The sequence below is a fragment of the Catharus ustulatus genome, chromosome 20 (genome assembly GCF_009819885.2).
Source record: "Catharus ustulatus isolate bCatUst1 chromosome 20, bCatUst1.pri.v2, whole genome shotgun sequence".
NCBI classification, from domain to species: Eukaryota; Metazoa; Chordata; class Aves; order Passeriformes; family Turdidae; genus Catharus; species Catharus ustulatus.
The window spans coordinates 6,037,585-6,055,196 of record NC_046240.1 but is presented as its reverse complement, the minus strand read 5'-3'; the positions used below and the strand labels follow the sequence as shown (position 1 = coordinate 6,055,196).

The window sequence follows — 17,612 nt, the reverse complement described above, 5'->3', positions numbered from 1 at the left end:
AATCTGGTACATTTGATTCCTAGCTCTATCAAAAGAGGAAAAACCCCCGCTGTTTTCCCAAAAGTCTTGAGGCTCTTGGGGCAGGGAGGGGAGGCCATGGCCAGCAAGAGATTCATGTGTCAAAGGAACTCAGCTCACTGGCCAGAGGCCAAGGACTTTTCATGTGGATTTCCAGCCTCTGCCAGGAGACTCTCAGATGCTGGAAGAGCCTTTAATTCAAACCAGGTGCCTCTGAAAGGAAAACACTCAGAAAGGCAAACTTGATCACTTTCCCTCAAGAAAAAAAAAAAAAAAAAAAAAAAAAAAAAGATAAAATAATGAGGGCAATCCTGCACTTCTCAGTGAACGATCCTTCCTGGCACAGCCCAGTGCCCAGCAAAGGAGCCCCAGGCTGGTCAAAATCCACCACAAACTACTTTTGTCACCCTGCCCTGCTCTGTCTGTGAGCTGAGCATTAGCTCTCCCTCCAGCCACTGAGAGCACCAGAGGGGAGGCTGCAGCTCAGGAGTGATCCCTGCTGGGAGGATCGCTGTCCTGGGATGGACATCACCAATGGCACTGACACCAGCCAGCCCCAGCCTTCACTGCTGCTCCCCCAAATCCAGGGCTTGCCAAGCAGAGCCATAAATAACAACAGACTCAGGAAGAAGGGGTCCTGCCCCCCAGACCTACCCTGCAATGACGATGAAGAAGTCCAGGCGGTTCCATGTGTCTCCCAGGTAGCATTTCTTCCCAAAAATCCCCAGCGCGATCATTTTGACAATCATTTCCACGGCAAAGAAGGCAAAGATGAAGTCATCAAAGCTCTGCAAAAGAAAGGAAGGGAGGAGGGATGCTCCTGCACACTTGCACCAAGGGAGGGAATTAGAAACCTGAGGCCAGCAAGGTCTTGCATCTCTCAAAGGTAAATCCCTTCCCCAGCCCAGATGGTCCCACAGCACCCACAGTGCCAGGATAATGGGACAAGGATATTTTGGGCACTGCTTGCACTGACCACTAGATGGTTGGCCTTCCCCAAGCACTCCAAGAAAGGCCTGGCTAGGCTGGGGCTGGCACAGCCTGGCAGGGGCTTTGCCTGACAGCACCGCACGTTCTCACCCGAGCACCAAAACCAACATTTCCCAAGTGCTGGCAGCACAGACAGTGCAGGCAGGACCTGCCATCGTGGGACACAGCCCCAGCAGGGCGGGAGCCAGCCCAGTCCTCCCTCCCCAGGGCAGCCTGGGGCTCTGCTCAGTACCTGCAGGATCCTGCAGCGCGGCGAGTCGCAGGCGATGTCCTCGCAGGGGTGGAACATGCCCAGCGTCACGCAGTTGAGCAGGATCACCAGCATGCTGACCCTCTCAAACCACCTGCACACGCTGTCAAGGAGGCAACACAGCCAGAGGTGCACCCAGCAGATGAATTGGGATTTCCTGGTCTTTAGGGAGCAGAGCAGCTTCCCTCGTTAGGCACTGTCTGGGTTCACACGTTCAGATACCTGCGTGTGTTCTCCCCGTGCTGCCATCAGCCACAGCTGATGTGAAAACCACTCTAAAATGGAAGTGCTGAGTGCGGATGTGATGGATTAAAACATTTAATTAAATGAGCGATAGCAACTTTTAGAAAAAATTTAAAAACCCCACACCATTAATTTCCTCTCCTGGCGTTTTACAGAAAAGCACTTTAACAACATTACAATTTCTATTAACCATGTCACAGCTTATCCCAGGGGTGTTTCCCTGAAGCCACTGCTTGAACTTTCATTCCCAATCCAAATTAAGACAGTCAAAACCATTAATGAACTGCCTAAAAGCCTTTAAGTGCGGGCCAGCAGAGCCCATTCCCTACCCTGCCTCTCGGAGCAATTTTAAAGAGCTGAGCTGCTGGGACAGATGTTGGATGCATTTTTGGGGCAGAATAAAATGTGCTGCTGCAGCATATCCCCATAGGGATATTTCAAACCTGGCTCCCAATTCCTGCATCCTTCTTGGGGCATTTCCAAGAGCACAGAGGTGGGAAATCCAGGCTGGTTCAGCGTGGTGCTGGGTTATCTTGCATGAAAAACACCCTCTCAACTGCCAGAACCCACAGACAGCAGGGCCATGCTCCTGCCTGAGTGCCAGCAGCAGCTTCTATGCTGCAGGAAAATAAGCATGGCCCTTGTCAGACGAGAGCTTTCAGTGCAACACAGCAGCGGGTGGTGTTGAGGAGCCCGTGCTGTAGCGTTATCTGCCTGGGCAAGGGGAAGGTGAGGATGAATCAGCAGGTGCCTCCCTGCTGGGCACGCAGGTCTGGGGCTGGCAGCTCCTGCCACCCATCCTGTGTGAATTCCTGGAAAACCACATGGGGCTGAGTCACCGTTCGGTTGTCGGCAATCTGGATCTTTTAATTGGGAGAAATGTTTACGGGATATTGGGATAGACATTCCAACTGCCAGGTTGGGGCTATGGGCTGGGATATTTAGCCTAAATATAGTGCTGTGGGAGCAGGCATGGAGGGCAGCCAGAAGAGGGGGCAGCTCCTGAAGGGAATCCCCAATTTTGGGGGCTGGGAAGATCCCCCAGCAGAACCAGCCGTGTCCAGGGCTCTACCAGCAAGGAACTGCAGAGCCCTTGGGAACATCAAGATTTTAAAAACACCCTGTATGATCCCAAAGGGGTGACAGAAGGAATGTCACCTGCATGGGCTGTGCAAGATATGCAGCAGGGAAGTGAGGGGGACCCAGAAGAGCTGAGCTGGTCAAAACCTGCAGAGATAGATGGACAAGTCCCCAGACAGCCAAAGATCCACTCAAATCCTTCTGTGGCAGTGGACCAGAGCCTTCACTGGATCTCCTCCACATACTCCATCCCAGCTGAGGGTGCTTTGGCCCCAGTGGGCAGCTGCTGATGCTGGCTGGGGACTGCAAACTCCTGGGCAAGCAGAGATGGGCACACAACCACGGTGGGCATCAGCCTGGAGCCACTCTGACCTCCCCTCCTCCCTCTGCAAGACACAGGCCCCTAAAGCCCACCCAGGGCAGCTGAGCAGAGCCAAGCCCACCACAGCCAGAGCCCAGGATGGCACCAGAGACACCCTGCCTGTCCTTCCCTGGCATCCCACAGCCTGCACGATGCCTCAGGTGCCCCCAATGCTCGTTAGAGTGCTGCACTGGTACCAGTGGAGGGAAGTGGAGGGAAGCCAGGAGAGTGCAGCCCTCAGCCTGTCACACAAAGGGCACCAGCTGTGGCCAGCAGGGAGATTTGGGGACCAGAAGCACATCTGTAGCCCCAAGAGGGTCCCTGTGGTGCAGGCAGCAGCCCCTACCTGCCCAGAGCCACGCTGCCCACCCTGGCCATGGTGAAGCTCCCCCATCCCATCTTGTCCCCCTCTCAGGGCTGCCCTCCCCACATCCCAACTTGTCTTGCAGGAACAAACATCTGCAGGCAAGAAGACAGCCTGGAGAGGGAGGGGGGCCCAGGGAGCAGGAGGGGTGTTTATTTGCTGACAGCAGAGGTTTTTCCACCCCAAATTTAACTGCAGACCACTTATCAGCACATTGCTCCCTGGAGCACATACATTTCAGTCCAATATAACACTTCACTCTGATTAAATATTCCCAGGACAGGCACCCCAGCAGTGCCGAGGGCAGTATGTTAATGTGCAGCTGATAGATCAGAAGGTTGGGGGGGTGTTATTTTTTTTTCCTCTTTTTTTTTTTTTCCAGCTGAATGAAAATTCAAGCTCTTTCTTCTGCTAATGGGATTTTCAGAGGCACACAAAGTGCTGCTGGCTACGGCTTTGTACCGACCCTCCTTTGAGCCGAGAGGCTGACAAAGGGAAACTCTTCAATTAGCAAAAGCAGAAGGTGCTTCTTTGAATGCCTCTCACTGCTGCAGTGCAGGCAGAGAAGGGGCAAAGGGGCTTTGGGGAAGCACCAGAGACAGTGTTGGTCCCTGGCCAGGAGTTCAGGTGAGGAGGAGAGCATTTGAAAGGAGGGGCAGAGGTGGCATTGCCACCACCCCAGGGTTGAGCTGAGCCCTCACTGCATGAGATAAATATTTGCTGGGAGCAGAGCTGGCCTTCAGGGTCCTGCCCCCTCCTCACACCGAGCAGGGCTGATACTTAAAAGAAAAAGGATCAATAATGGGGTTCATGCCCACACAGGAGGTGATCACCCTGTTCACCACACCCCATGGGTGTCAGAAATTCTCCACTTTTAAGGGTCACCTGCTCATCCCAGAGTATTCTTAAAAAATCCCATCGTATCCTTACATCCCATCATATTCTTAAAAATCCACATTTTTTACCATCAACATGCTCAAGGCAGGCAGCCAAAATCCTCGCAGATTCTTTTCAACTAAAAAAAAATCTGTTTCTGCCACACAGAAATTCACAGTAACACTTCTGTTGTAACCTGACTCTTAGAATTCAGAAGATAGAGAGAACAAAAGAAAAAAAGAAGGAAAATGCCCAGAAGTCACTCACTTGTTCCAAAGGAGCCCTTTCACAGAGCAGGAGCCCTCAGCCCCTTCCCATCACTGCTGCTCACAGTGCCACCTGTCCGTGCTCCACAGCACCTGACCTTCTGCAATTAAGAGGGAAGAGTCCCAGATTCAATTAGCCAGCCTAACACAATTAAAAGAGAAAGATATTGCATTATGCTTGCTATAATTTGGTTGCAGAAGTTTGGATCAAATTCACCAGTGAGTGAATTAAATGGGGATCTGTTGCCCAAGGGCAGCAGTAACCAGGTGAGATGCTCTGCCCAGCTGCAGCCCAGGCTCTCTCTGAGGAGCTGGAGCGCCTGCACAGCTCCTGGTGGGCTCTTGGGCTTGGGGGTGAGGAGAGCAGGCACCTCTGTGCCCCAGAGATGGGGGAATGCCACTGACCCAGCTGAGTACAGAGGGGAGCATTTGGTGATGCTCTACAGGGACACACACTCTTCTATGGGATTAATATTTATTTCTTCCCTTTCTGCTTTGCTATTCCCAGGTAGCTCCCACCATTCCCCATCTCCTCCTTCCCTGCATCCCTCTCTCCTCCTTCCCTGACTCCTCTGCCACTCTCCAGTGAAGCAGCAGCTCCAAGGACATGGGAAGTGGCCTCTGCCTCCCCTGGGCATCAGGGGCTCCAGCTTTGTACCACGCAGTCAAACTCAGCCACAGGAATGCACAAAACCCCCTGGATGCAGAGAGAGGACACTGGGCTCTCTCTCTGCCTGTTTTTTAGGGCAAGGAGTTGTTTCCAAGCAGGGATCACACCCAGGATAAGTCCCCCACAGCACCCACTGCCATCCCTCCTGTGCCAGGAGAAGCCCTCACTCACTGGGACAGCGGCTGCGATTTGACAAATGTGTGGAAAGCGCTGGCAAGGCCTGGAAATTTTTGTGCAAATGTGATGTAAAAATTGGGTTGAAATGACAGCCTCCCCCTGCAGTGTCACCAAGTTCCACCAGCTTAGGAGTGACACCGGGATAAGCTGCAGACGTTAATGAGAGTGGAGTTTTAGGCTTCATTCATATCATCAATTCCAGAAATAGCCCCTTTGACAGGAGCATAATGGCACTTCCAGGGCCTGGCCTTTGGGGGGTGGGAGAAGGCAGGGACTAAAATCCTAAAACATTAATTTAGGCCATTTGCAAGGGAAGTTAAAAGTCCTAAGAATTAATCTGCCTCACAGATGGAAATAATAACCCCTTCCCAGCTTTGCCTCTGACTGCACCAAGCCAACAGGAAAAGGCTCCTCATGTCATGCCCAGTTAAAGGTTATAAGATTCCCATCACAATCCTGGACATTTAATTAGATTTATTTTTTTCCCTACCACATTCCTTTGAAAGCAAGACCAACCTCTGTATTTTGCTTTTAGCATTTGCAGGAAGCATTTCCACCCCTGTGGATGCAGCAATGCCAGTTGCATTAAGAGGCTCTCTCTCATTTTGAGGTTCTCTCAAGGTATCTCTACCCAGAGAATCCACTTCCCTGACCTGCAGCCGAGCACTGGCAGGGATCTGCCCCCAGTGTCACTCTAACGTGGTTTCTACCCTTCAACTTTGCCCTCCCAGATGCTTTTCCCACCTGTCCCTCTGAGGCACACAAGCACAAGGTGAAGCAGGGAAGATGCTGCAGGTTTCCAGCTTCCTGCAGCATCACAGCAGCAGCAGAGCTGCTTTTCCCTGGCAGGATGGAAAAGCCACTGCAGGCAGGGCAGCCCTGCTGTGCTCATGGCACACGTGTGATGGAGCACTTGCCTCTTGCCCTGCAGTCTGCAGGGATTTGTGCCAGGCCAGTCCTATGGCCAGGGCATTCCTGGAAAGCAAAGCTGAGAGCCTCCTCCAGTGGGGCTGCACAAAGGGGTTTAAAAATTCAAGCACTGCTCAGAGCGTGTTTCCATTTCACCGCGTGGCAGCCTGCCCCATCCCAGGTCACTGCAGCTGGCAGGCTGGGGACACACTGCCAGGAGCTGGCATGACCCCACTGAGCCTGGCATCTCCCCACCCACAGGCTCTGAGCTGGGAAAACGCCAGCCAGGAGCATCCCTGCCTCATCACTGCTCTGCAGCTCTTCGAAACTGCTTCCCTCCCAGCACAGACAGACCCAGGAGGTTCTTTTAATTCATGCAGCTTCACAATTAAACCTGGGAAACCAAAACAGGGCGATTATTCACGGCAGTGTTTTTGGAAATGTCACTGCTAATTCATTTTGGCTTGCAGATGTTCTGAGGGATGCACTGCTGGCTGCTTCCCTCTGCCATGAAAGGCAGCGCTCTGCTCCCGTCCTGGTGGGACCACAGAGTCTCCAACGGCCCCCAAACACATAAAAGGGACTGTAAAACCCAAAGGTGGAGGAAAAGGGGGATTTCAGGGAGCAATCATCCAATCATTCTTCTCTCAAGGACTTAGAATCAGCACTGTCAGCTGCAGGCAGAGATGCTCTCCTCTGCTGTGAGACACAGCCACCCCTGAAGGGAGAGGCAGGATCTGCTCAGCATGTGGAGGAGCCCTGTTCAGCCACCCAGGTGATGAGGCAAAGAATGATGCCATATTTAGAGGGGATGGAGAGTGACATAAAAGGTTGTTAAGTAAAAAAAAAAAAAATTAAACCCTGATGAGGTTCTTATTTGTCTTACAGTTTCGGTATTGTTTCCTGGTAACCTTTTAGATTTCTACTTTAAGGGCTTTTTTCCAGCAACCAAAAGGGTTTAAAATCTTATTGCTTAAAGAGAGAGAGAAAAAAAATGAAGATAAAAAAATCCTGCAAGCTGAGTGACTTGCATAATCTCCAAACTTCAGGAGCTGGAGCTTTTAAGAAAAGCCCTACATAATATCACTTGCAATTAACTCCTGAGATGGGAGGGCTTGGCAGCTGGCAGCCCAGCCTTGGGACCAGCATCTGCAAGGATGGGTGCTTTAACAAAATAATGTAATATAAAGTAATAAAGTGTCAAGCAAGAGCATTTCAGGCTAAATTTGTTTTGGCTTCTCATCCCAGTCCTTTCCTCCTCACACCTGTCTCAGCACCAAGAGCAGTGACCCAAAGAAGAGCCCAGGATGAAGTGGTGCAAAGGGTGAGCGCATGGCCCCAGCCCTGGCCCAGCAGGAAGGGTCAGGTGGGAGCCCCATGGAGCTCCCCAGCTCCTTCACCAGCCTCAGCCAAGTGCTGGGACCCCAGCTCCCCCTGCCCTGCACCTCCTGGACAGGAGAGATCAAGAGAAGAAGGTAAAGCCTCGCTCACCCAAATTGAGCTCCACAGGTTTCAACATCCCCCAAACTCCCTCTCCCAACGGTTTTGCATCTTCAGCAAACATTTGGGTGGCCAGAGTGGGGCTGCAGAGGGGGGAGTTTGTCCCCATCCTCTTCCCAGACCTGTCCCTCCCAGCTCCCAGCTCAGCCACTGCACCAGCCATCATCTCCTGTGACAGAGCCAGGGGATGGGCTCCCTCCCAGCAGCTCACACATGGCACTAACAAAGATGTTGTCATAAACAGTAAAATCCTTTGGCCAGGTCTTCCACACAGAGACTGACTACTCTCAATATGCCAAAGCCATTGCTGAGGCTCAATCACTTATTTAAGACCCTTTCCCCCATAAAGGGCACACTGCATGGACATTAAACCCCCAAATATATATATTTAAACTCACTCACTGTAAACACCCCTTAACAGCAGCTGCCCCTAAAGCTCAGAGGTGCCAGTTGCTCTCCAGGACACAACACCCAGCAGTGCCACCCCCTCAGCAGGCACACTCAGGAAAACCCATGGGAAGCCAGGGAATGCTGCAGCACAGGCAGCTGCATCTTCCCCTGCTGCTCCCCCAGAGCACACCTCGTGCAGAGCTGCCAGAGGCATCTCTTCCTCACTCAGGGACTCCGGATATTTGGGATACTATTAAGTTTGTGCCATCTGTGATTCTGCTTGCTGCTACACTCAAGACAAAAACTGTTATGCAAGGCTGCCTAAACAAGTTGCAGTGAAATCTTTGTAACATCCTACACCGACACATAGTTGGGATATGTCACATATTTGTCTTATTTTGTTCCTTCTTTGTCCTTTTTTTAGTCTCCTTCTACTTTTTTCCCCCTTGGAAGTACGCTGGTTCCCATGGAAACAGTGATGTTATGGGTATGGACAGAGCTCCAGTGACGTCCACAAGTTCAGTATAAAAGCGGATTTATGTAACAGTTGGTGAAATGAAGGAATTGGAGGGATGGCTCTGCATGGCCACACATGTGGCATCAAGGCTGCTGTGCCAAGGAGATTGTGCTGGTCAGACAAGCTCACACTGGAGGGGGAAAGAATGATGGGACAGGGAAGAGGAGTTTCCAGGGTCATGGAAAGATGGATGAGGACAAGACTAGCCCTAAGCATATATATCTATATAAATATTTAAATCTATATATTATTTATTATTTATTATTTGTGTTTTAATATTGATATATTACCTTGAAGAGCATCTCTCACCTCTGCTGCTGGAGCACAGGGTAGATGAGATCCAGGGCACTGACCCTGGGGACAGAAACTCTGCTGTGTGCACTCACTGGGAGCTGCAGGAGCAGCCTGACCTGCCCCAGCCCAGGATGGAGACCCTGGCTGGCAGTGCCTGGCTCCATGGCCAGGGAAGGAGATCCCTCTGAGCCAGACCTGCCTGAAGCAGGAAAGGAATCATTGTCAGGAGGCTCCTGCAGCCTTCAAAGCCTGAGCGAATCAGGCACATTTCCTCTTTCTTGCAAACCTGTGATTTAAATCCCTTCCTAGGGCAGTGCACAGATGGAGGGGATGTCTCTCCTCCTCCTCCTCCACCTCCTCCTCCTCCTCCTCTGCCATCAGTCCCCAAGGAAGAAGCCGGAACAGCTTCCCAAAGAGGCACTGCCACCTTGAACCCCCACTTCCCACAAGGCTTGGCTGACAGGCACCACGCTGCACAGAGCCAACACTTCCAAAAATCAATGTATTCATAAAGGCAGGGAAGCGACAGGCTGATTACATCCCAGGGACGTGCTGGGCAGAACAAGCCTGTGCTAATTGTCCTGGCAGCTCCTCTGCTTCCCTCACCATCCCTGACAAGCTCACTCTCTGCTCCCACCAACACTGGGTTAACCCTCCTTGGCCAGGAAAACGCTGTGCCCACACCTGCAGAGCCAAAATATTCCCTGTGAAGATCAGCACCCTGCCTGTCACAGGTGAAACAGGCTCCCTGCCTCCCTCCACAGACCTCTCCCCTGGCACCACTCTCAGCCACATCTCACTGGAGGGTGCAGCCCTCTGAGCCCCCAAACTCCCACATGAGCTCAAACCAAATCCCAGCCTATTAAATATACACAAAGTGAGTGCATGAAAGATTCATCCAGGCCAGGGAATGGCATTGGGGTAGTGCAGATGGGATGGGTCTGCAGGATCATCACCACCTCTGCTGATTGATCCAACACATCCCTAATCACCCAGACAAGGGGATGGCAGCATGGCACTGAGTGAGGAGCACAAAACCTGCTGAGCATGGGGACAGACAGCAATGACAGCTGGTCTGCATGTTCCCTGCAGCAATCCCAGCTGGATCCTGGGCAGAGGGAGAGAGAATTCCCTCTGCTGACTGAGGGCCAGGGGAAACCTCAGAGGAAGAGCTCTTGGTGAGCAAGCTGAACAAACAACCCCATTTCCATCCCAGACACATGGCCTGTTTGTACCCTGCCCCAGCCTTCCACTCAGCCCATTCCCATTCATCCAGAGGCACTGGGCAAGGGATGGAGACTGTGAGAGACTGGGAAATCATGGCAAAGGGCAGGAGCTCAGGAGGGAGCCCAGAGAGGCAGAACATCCCACCTTGAAGCACAGCACAGCCCTCACCAGCAGAGCCCACACTGCCAGACCCACAGAGCCAAAAGGCAAATAGGAATGGGGACATTCCACAGCACTCTCCATCTACCCTCTTCCACCAAGCAGGAAAACGTGCACTGCACTGAGGAAAAACCTTCCAAGGCCCCTAGAGAAGCTCAGGCTCTGGGGTTTGTCCATTTGCACTCCCCAGAAGGGCAGTGTGGGGTTTGGGGGAGGAAAAGGGGAGACAGGAGGAGAGGCAGAGCTCTGGCTGCAGTGGTTCCAAGAGGAGCCAAAAGCATCCAGCTCTTGGCCACATCTGCTGCAGCTGTGCCCTTCGTGTCCCCAGCACAGTATTTTGATTGCAAAAAAGGACAAGCTCAAAGTCCCTGAGGAAACCTGGCCAAGCCTTACAAAAAGCTCAGAGGACAAATCCAAGGACAAACCCAGGATCGTTTTAAGGACATGGAACAAGCCAGGGCAGAAGGGCTGGACCCTCATCATCACTTCTGAAGGGTCCAAATGGCTTCAAACAGAGCTGGGGGACACAGACCCCGTGTCCCCATCCCTCCTCCTTCCCCTTCACTGCTGCCCTGACCTGGGGACACTGGCCTGGCAGGTCCTCAGGAGTTTTTGAGGACAATTCCTGACTTGCTGTGGTTGGAAGGGTGGCTGGGGGAGAGTCTCCTTTGAGGAAACCTTTCCCTGGGAGCTGTGCCTGACCAGGGGAGAACCAAGCCCTTCCCACTTACTGCTTGGCATTGGCAATGCTGGGTGCAACTTTCCATTCAGAGTGTTGCTGGAGAAATACAGCTTTGGGGCAACTCAAATCACCCACCAAGTTTTGTGTATGTTTTCTTACCTGGCTGCAAGAAAAAGAATATTAAAGGAATTATGTTTACAAAGTCTGAACATGATGATGATTTTCCAAATGGCCTGCTAAAGTGTTTCATTTAGAAACTGAGCCAATGTTTCCTCTCTAAAAAAAAAAAAAAATCAATGTAAAATACAATATTTTGTTGCAGGTTAAGTACTAATTAGACTGGAAGCATCTTACACACTTTGGTTTTGAAGTCTACGATCAATAAAAATAAGAAAAATAGCAGTTTTTAGTGAAAACAACACAGAGCTTTCACAACAGGAATGAGGGGCAAGGAGGGAATTTTGCAGGTGGAGAAGTGGAGGTCAAGGCTACCCCAGCCCACAATCCCTGCATTTTTCCCTGCATGGAGGGGGCTGCAGCCAGTCCATGACTGCACTGGGAGATGCTGGTGTGCCTGACTCAGTCTTTGAGGCGTCTGCAAGGAACACTGGTCTGCAGGAGTGGAAAAATCCTGACACCACATAAAATCCCACAGTGAGAATCCATCCCAGGCTTATGTGGAAGGAGCAGGAAGCTGCTCTGCCCAGGGCTGAGCCACCGTGGGCAGCAGGAGCTGGAGCAGGCTGGGGGCTCAGCAGGGCTGGGTGCTGGGTCTGACTGAACCCTGCAGGCAAATCCATGGCAGGAGCTCATGGATCAGCATCTCCCTGGCAGAGGAGAAGGAGGGAGGTGGAAGAGGAAGGAAGGAGCAGGAGGATAGGGTTGGGATGGTGCTCAGCACAGGAGCCAAACTCTGCTGTGGCACTTGCATGGACACAGGGGATGCCCCCCCAAACACTTCCCAGTCTCACACACCTGCACACCTGCAGCCAGGGTAAACAGGGCAAGACCAGCTTAAAAGCAAGATCCACCCCAAATGATCCAGCCCAAACCTTGGTCTGCACTCAGATGTGATGTCCTATACATACCACACCCCATTGCCCAAAAAACAAAGATAATTAGAGAGAGAGGGAAGGTGTACAGCCCCAAGAAGCAGCAGGGGCTCCACTGCAGGGTTTGCATGATGGATGTTAGATTAAATATCGCAAGTCTTAGCAAAGATGACAAAAGCAGCTATTTTGTGAAAGTGAAGGTACATCCTATGGAATCTGCTTGCAGGGATGGCACTGCCCCGGGTTTCCTCTCCCCAGGCAAGGACAGAAGCCAGAGAGGGGCACAGAGTCAACCACATCCTCTATCCTGCAATTCCCTCCCAACAAACTGCTCGCTGCCAGTGGTAGCCAAGTGTGATTCTGGCATTCCCAAGGGAAACAGAGCAGTCCAGCCTCCCCTCCAGGCAAGGAGAGACAAGGAGAGGACAAAGCCTGGCTGGCAGCAGGGGCAGCTCCCACCTTCCCAGCAGCCAAGGTGCAGGCAGTGCTCCAGAGCTCCCCGGGGATTTGGGACATCACATTGCTGTGATGCTTTCAGCTTCGTGACAGCGTGTTGATGTCTCCTTGCAAAGATGGGAAGTGGGAACAGACAGGGAGTGGGGTGAGCACGGGGCTGGCTGCCTGGGGTGGCAGGAAAGGGGACAAGATGGGACATGGCACCAGGGATGCTCATCCTGCTCCCCAGATCCCTCTGGGTATCCCAGGGTTCTGCTACCACAGGGAGGGGGCTTTTCCCCCCAAGGACCAGGTAGACAGGCTTGCCAGGGTGCAGGGATGTGCACCCATGTGGAGCAGCACTCACAGGGCTGAGAACCACTCCAGTGCTGCAGTGGCACTGGCAGGGATCTGGCCAGTGCCCTCCTGCTGGCATGACTCAAGTGGGAATTTATTAAACACAAAATACCCTATTTAATTAGCGTCAGGCTTCAACAGCAGCTAACAATAGCCAGGAAGCTCAGCTAAAGGATGGCACATCATCTGTAATGCTTTGAAAGGGCTCTGGCAGCAGCCAGGGACCAGCTCCCACCCCTATGGCTCCTCCTGTGCTGGCAGCCCTGTGTGGTGTCACAGAGTCAAACCTCTGCAAAGAGAGGGCAGGGACTGAGCCACTGCCGCCTCCTAAAGCCTGTCACCTGTGTCAAAACCTGGCATTTAAAACTGATTTATTCCATTCATTCATTCCTGCAGAATAAGCCCTGACACCTGCTGGGTGCCCACTGCCCTGAGAGCTTCTTGGTGTTGGAGAGAAATCAGGCAGAGAGACCCTGGCAGCTGCAAAGGCTCCATTTCCACATCCCTTCCACAGCTCATCTTTACTGAGATAGCTGGGAACAAGGTTGGTTTGGGCACATTTGGGTGGAAATTGTCTCTTTGGGGGTCTCTATCCTGCCAAGGGGGACTGGGAACCTTCAGTGCAGATGTCCTGATCCTCATCATCAGCAAACTGCTGGGCTGGGACAGAGGTGAGACATTATTGGCACTTAGACCCCAGTAAGAAGCAGTTCATCCTTTCCTCTCCAAAACCTTTACTAGACCCTGCTTCTGCTGCTGGATCTAGCCCTGCACACTGCTGTGTCCTGGAAAGCCCCAGGCTGCTCTGGATAAGCCTCACTCAAGGAATTTGAGTGAGGAACTTCAGGAACCTTAAACCAAGTGATTTCTAATGCTTTTGATCTCCCAAAAAGCTTCATGAAAAATATACACAATTCCCCAGGTTCCCAATCTCCTGCACATCATCCGAGCCTCGCTCACTTTGGCTTAGGAAAAGCAGCAAGGACAACCTTTGGTATTCCAAAATATCCTTGGAGCTGTTCAGTCCCAGCCCATTCAATTGCCTCCTCACTGGGAGCCCAAGGCCAGCAGCACTTGCTTTGGAGCTCAGTGGGGACCAAGCCACAACCAGCTAAAAGCCACAAAGAGTCCTGATATTGAGGCACTCACAGCCCAGCATATAATCATGGGATCAAGGTGAAAAATTCTGCTCCAGCCACCCACAAGGATTAGCAGGCAGGGGAGAGGGCACAGTACAAAGCTAGCCCTTTGGTTTGGCACACCAGAAACATAATGGGCATTCCTAAGTCCAGGTCTGGACTCAAACCTCAGATTTTTCCCTTTTCTTATGATATTGCCCTCCTCTCTGCATGTGACTCATCCTTAGGCGGCATCTCCAGCCAGCACACAGCTCCTGATGAGCTGCTATTGATTTACTCCATGTGCAGACAAGCTTATTGGGGAATAAGGGTGCCTTGTTCCCGTTCCAGGATCCGTGTGTCCCTGCACATGGAGTTAATTAAAAGGAGTTCTGGGTGTAAGCAAGAACTCCTCAAGCCCCTGCACCTACCAAGGGCACACAGCCCACCCCTGGCACCTTCCACAGCCCTGCCCCAAGCTCTGGGTGATGCTCAGAGGTGTGACAGGAGGGCTGGGGCTGGGGTCAGAGCCTGCCCTGCTCCCCCAGCCCAGACACAAACATGGGCTCTCCCAAAACCTTCCAGAGGGCAGCTCCTCCCAGCCAGCAGCACGCTCAGGCAGGAGGCTGTAATGGGAGCAAAGCACTTTAAAATTTAATGTGGAACAAAAGAATTTCCACAAAATAAAAATTGCAGTTTCTCTTCCATTAATAAGATATTACAAGCCTGGCTAAGGAGGCCGCAGTCTCCAGCTCCTGCCCTTCTCTGTCCTGTCTCCCTCTCCATCAGCCTCATTGTCCGCTCCTGCTCCCTGTGCACTCCTAACTCCTGCTCTCTGTGGTCAAAATTCTCTAAAATGGCCAAGAAAGCTCAAACTTCCCCATCTCAGACCATCAGTGGTGCCTCTCTCCGATCCCATGTGATTTCATCATCTGCTCTCTAATGCAAAATGGATGTTCTCACTAATAAAGTGAAAAGCAACAGAAAAGCTGAAAATAAAGCCATCAAGCACGGGACCAATGTATGTTTGTCTCCTTTCTAATCCCATTATTGCTTTGAAATGAGCTCTAGATATTACTGCTCTCTCATTAACAGCTGCTCTGGTTTCCCTCTGAACCCCGGAGACTGGACCCCGATGAATTTTGCAGCCAGAAAAAATTGTTTTTTAACCACAACAACAGCAACAGAGACAGCAACTCAGATCAGAGCATCTCAATGTGCTCATATTTATCTTTCCTCTGAGCCTACAAGGAGACAAGATATTTTGGCTGAGGAGAGGAGGTGCAGAAGAAGCATGTGCATGGAGCCGAGCGGGACATGGATGCTTTCAGGCACAATCCATTTACACCTCATAAAATTCTCATTGCTTTTGCCTGTACCAAGTGCAGTGACCGCACCAGCCCCTACTGAAAACGTTGGGATATTCTGCACTGAACGCTGGAATGCTGCTGTCCCAGCACAGCTCAGGTCCAGGGATGATCAGGAGAGAAGCACATGCTTGCAGCTTGGGGTATCAAATGCCTCATTTTACAGTGCAGGAGATTTTGGGGGAGGTTTTGATCTCCTCTGCCAACACTGCAAAGTGCAACCGAATCGATTCCCGGAGGACTGTGTCCTTCCTTGTGTCCCAGCACAGGGCAGTGCTCTCAGATGTCTTTCCTTACTCAGTGCTGAGCTGAAGAGAAGCAGCCCTGGGGCTTCTCAGGGAATATTTTCAAGCAGTATAGCCTGGGGAAACTGCTCCAGCAGCAGCCCCTTCCCCCAGCAGGAACACGCTGCGGGTGCTCAGGGACCCTGCTGCAGGTTTCCCTGCTGCATCTGCATCTCTGCCAGCTCAGGAGGGGACAGGGGAGGGCTCAGCACTTCATTCCCCCACAGGCATCCCATGCTGAGGGGCTGGGGGCTCCAGCCACCCCCCAGCCATTCCCAGCCCTGTGCTGCTCCCTGTGCCTGTTTTGGCTGTGAACAGTTGTTCTGACCGAGCTCAAAACGCTCCGGGGACAGCGAGCGCTGCCAGCAAATACATTAGTGAGAGCAAAGCAGCTGGGGGGAAGGAGATCAGCTCTGTGCATCTTGCCAGGCTGCTTTTCTCCTGCCTTCCCTCTCGGCAACTGTAAATAAGAAGAACTGAGCCGGATTAGAGGTTACTGTCCCGATCAAGGGGACTTCTCTATGTCCTAATTCATTTTCCCCTGATCTGGTCTTTCCCATCTCACAGCCACAGCCCCTCCTGCCCTCAGTGCCGGCAGGTGCATTTCAGGCACTCTGACAGGAGACATCTCTAAATGACAACAAAGCAAAGGCAGGTGGGTTTCCCACAAGAGCAGCCACCTGCAAGAGGAGTTTTTTCCTCTGAGCACCCAGAGAGCCAGGCAGCCCTGCTGGCAATGCCCACGGTCCTGCAGCACAAAGGATCACGTCCAGGCTGAACAAAACAGGGAGGGAGCAAAAAATCAGGCATGGGGCCATCAGGCAGCAAGCAGAAAGCAAAATGACAAAGCCTGGGTGCCTTTCCCCTGCCAGTGCTGCTGGGTGCCCAATGCCTGGCTCCTGCTGAGGGCAAATTTTAAATATTCCTGCACCATGGGTCCCCAGGGCTGTAGCAGGGGCAATCAGGCAGGAACCTGCCAGCACCAGCAGTGACCAGAGCAGCCAGATTCGTGCTTGAGCCCTGGCTGTCACACTGTGAGCTCCTTCCTGAAGCAATGCAGATTTGGGATGGAGGAATCTCAGGGGCACCTGGCAGTTCTGGACATGCCCAGCCATCCCTCTTCAGAAAGAGGTGATTTTGCAGGAGGACAAAATAAAAATAAAGCAAGCTGTGGTAAGCAGAGAAGATGCCAGGGCTGGGACCAGCCCTTGGTCACAGGAAATATTTGTTACAATTCTCATTCATCAGACAGACCTTGATCACAAAGAAGTAGTTGGTGTTGTACACACATAATTAAATTATAATTTGTTCTGGCACACAGAGAGGTGCACAAGTGAGCTCAGGGCTGTCCAAGGATGCAAAACACAAAGACAGGTATTTTGCCCTCTTCTCACATCACCACCCAGCCAGCATCTCCCCAAGGATCTCACTGCCCCTGCACCACAAGCTGTGGGAAGCATCTTCCCAGCTTGGACAGGCATTTTGGGAACAGGTCACACTTCCCAGCACAACCCACCAGCCCCCATTTGTCCTCAGGTTCAACTTGTTCAGCTTTGGGATCCCAGCTAAGCCCACCTAATTCAAAGCTCCACTTCTGCAAGCATTTCACTGCTCATTCCTGGTGAGATTGACCCTGGAGACCCAGCAGGCTGCTCAGCTGGGAAAGAGAGATCACATTTTCCTTTCAAGGGATTTTGGGTTATATTTGGGCAGCAGGAGCAGGATGGGAGCTGAGAGCAGCAGCCTCAGCCCCAGCACCAGTGCAGAGGTGGGAAATGTTCCATGCATTGCATCCCTGTGCAATTCCCCGCAGCAGGAGCAGCTCAGCTGCTCGGGATAGTGCAGGTCCTTCACTCATTTCCTTCTTTTCCTTCACCATCTGCACTATTTATTACTAAATAAATTTCAGAGTGGTGATAACAGAGCTGAAAAGCCTGGATTGCTTTTGTTTCCCAGATCCAGAGGGATCCAGCCCCTCTCCCTAAGAGCCACCAAGGGATCTGAACTCACATGGCTACAACAGGGC

The 17,612-nt window shown here is 52.0% G+C and overlaps 1 protein-coding gene across 23 annotated transcripts in view; it reads right to left on the bottom strand.

The window, feature by feature from the left end:
• The window catches only part of CACNA1G (calcium voltage-gated channel subunit alpha1 G), a 144,742-nt gene that overhangs the window by 100,423 nt on the left and 26,707 nt on the right, over nt 1-17,612 (bottom strand). For all 23 annotated transcript variants that reach the window (XR_004419806.1, XR_004419807.1, XM_033076861.2 and 20 more), the window contains exons 2-3: nt 1,241-1,352; nt 673-806 (exon numbers count right to left, since the gene is read on the bottom strand). Coding sequence is in view for 21 of the 23 variants with exons in the window: in XM_033076861.2 (XP_032932752.1) it covers nt 673-806; nt 1,241-1,352 (246 nt within the window). In the remaining 2 variants the exon portion in view is untranslated. The remainder of the gene's footprint in view (nt 1-672; nt 807-1,240; nt 1,353-17,612) is intronic.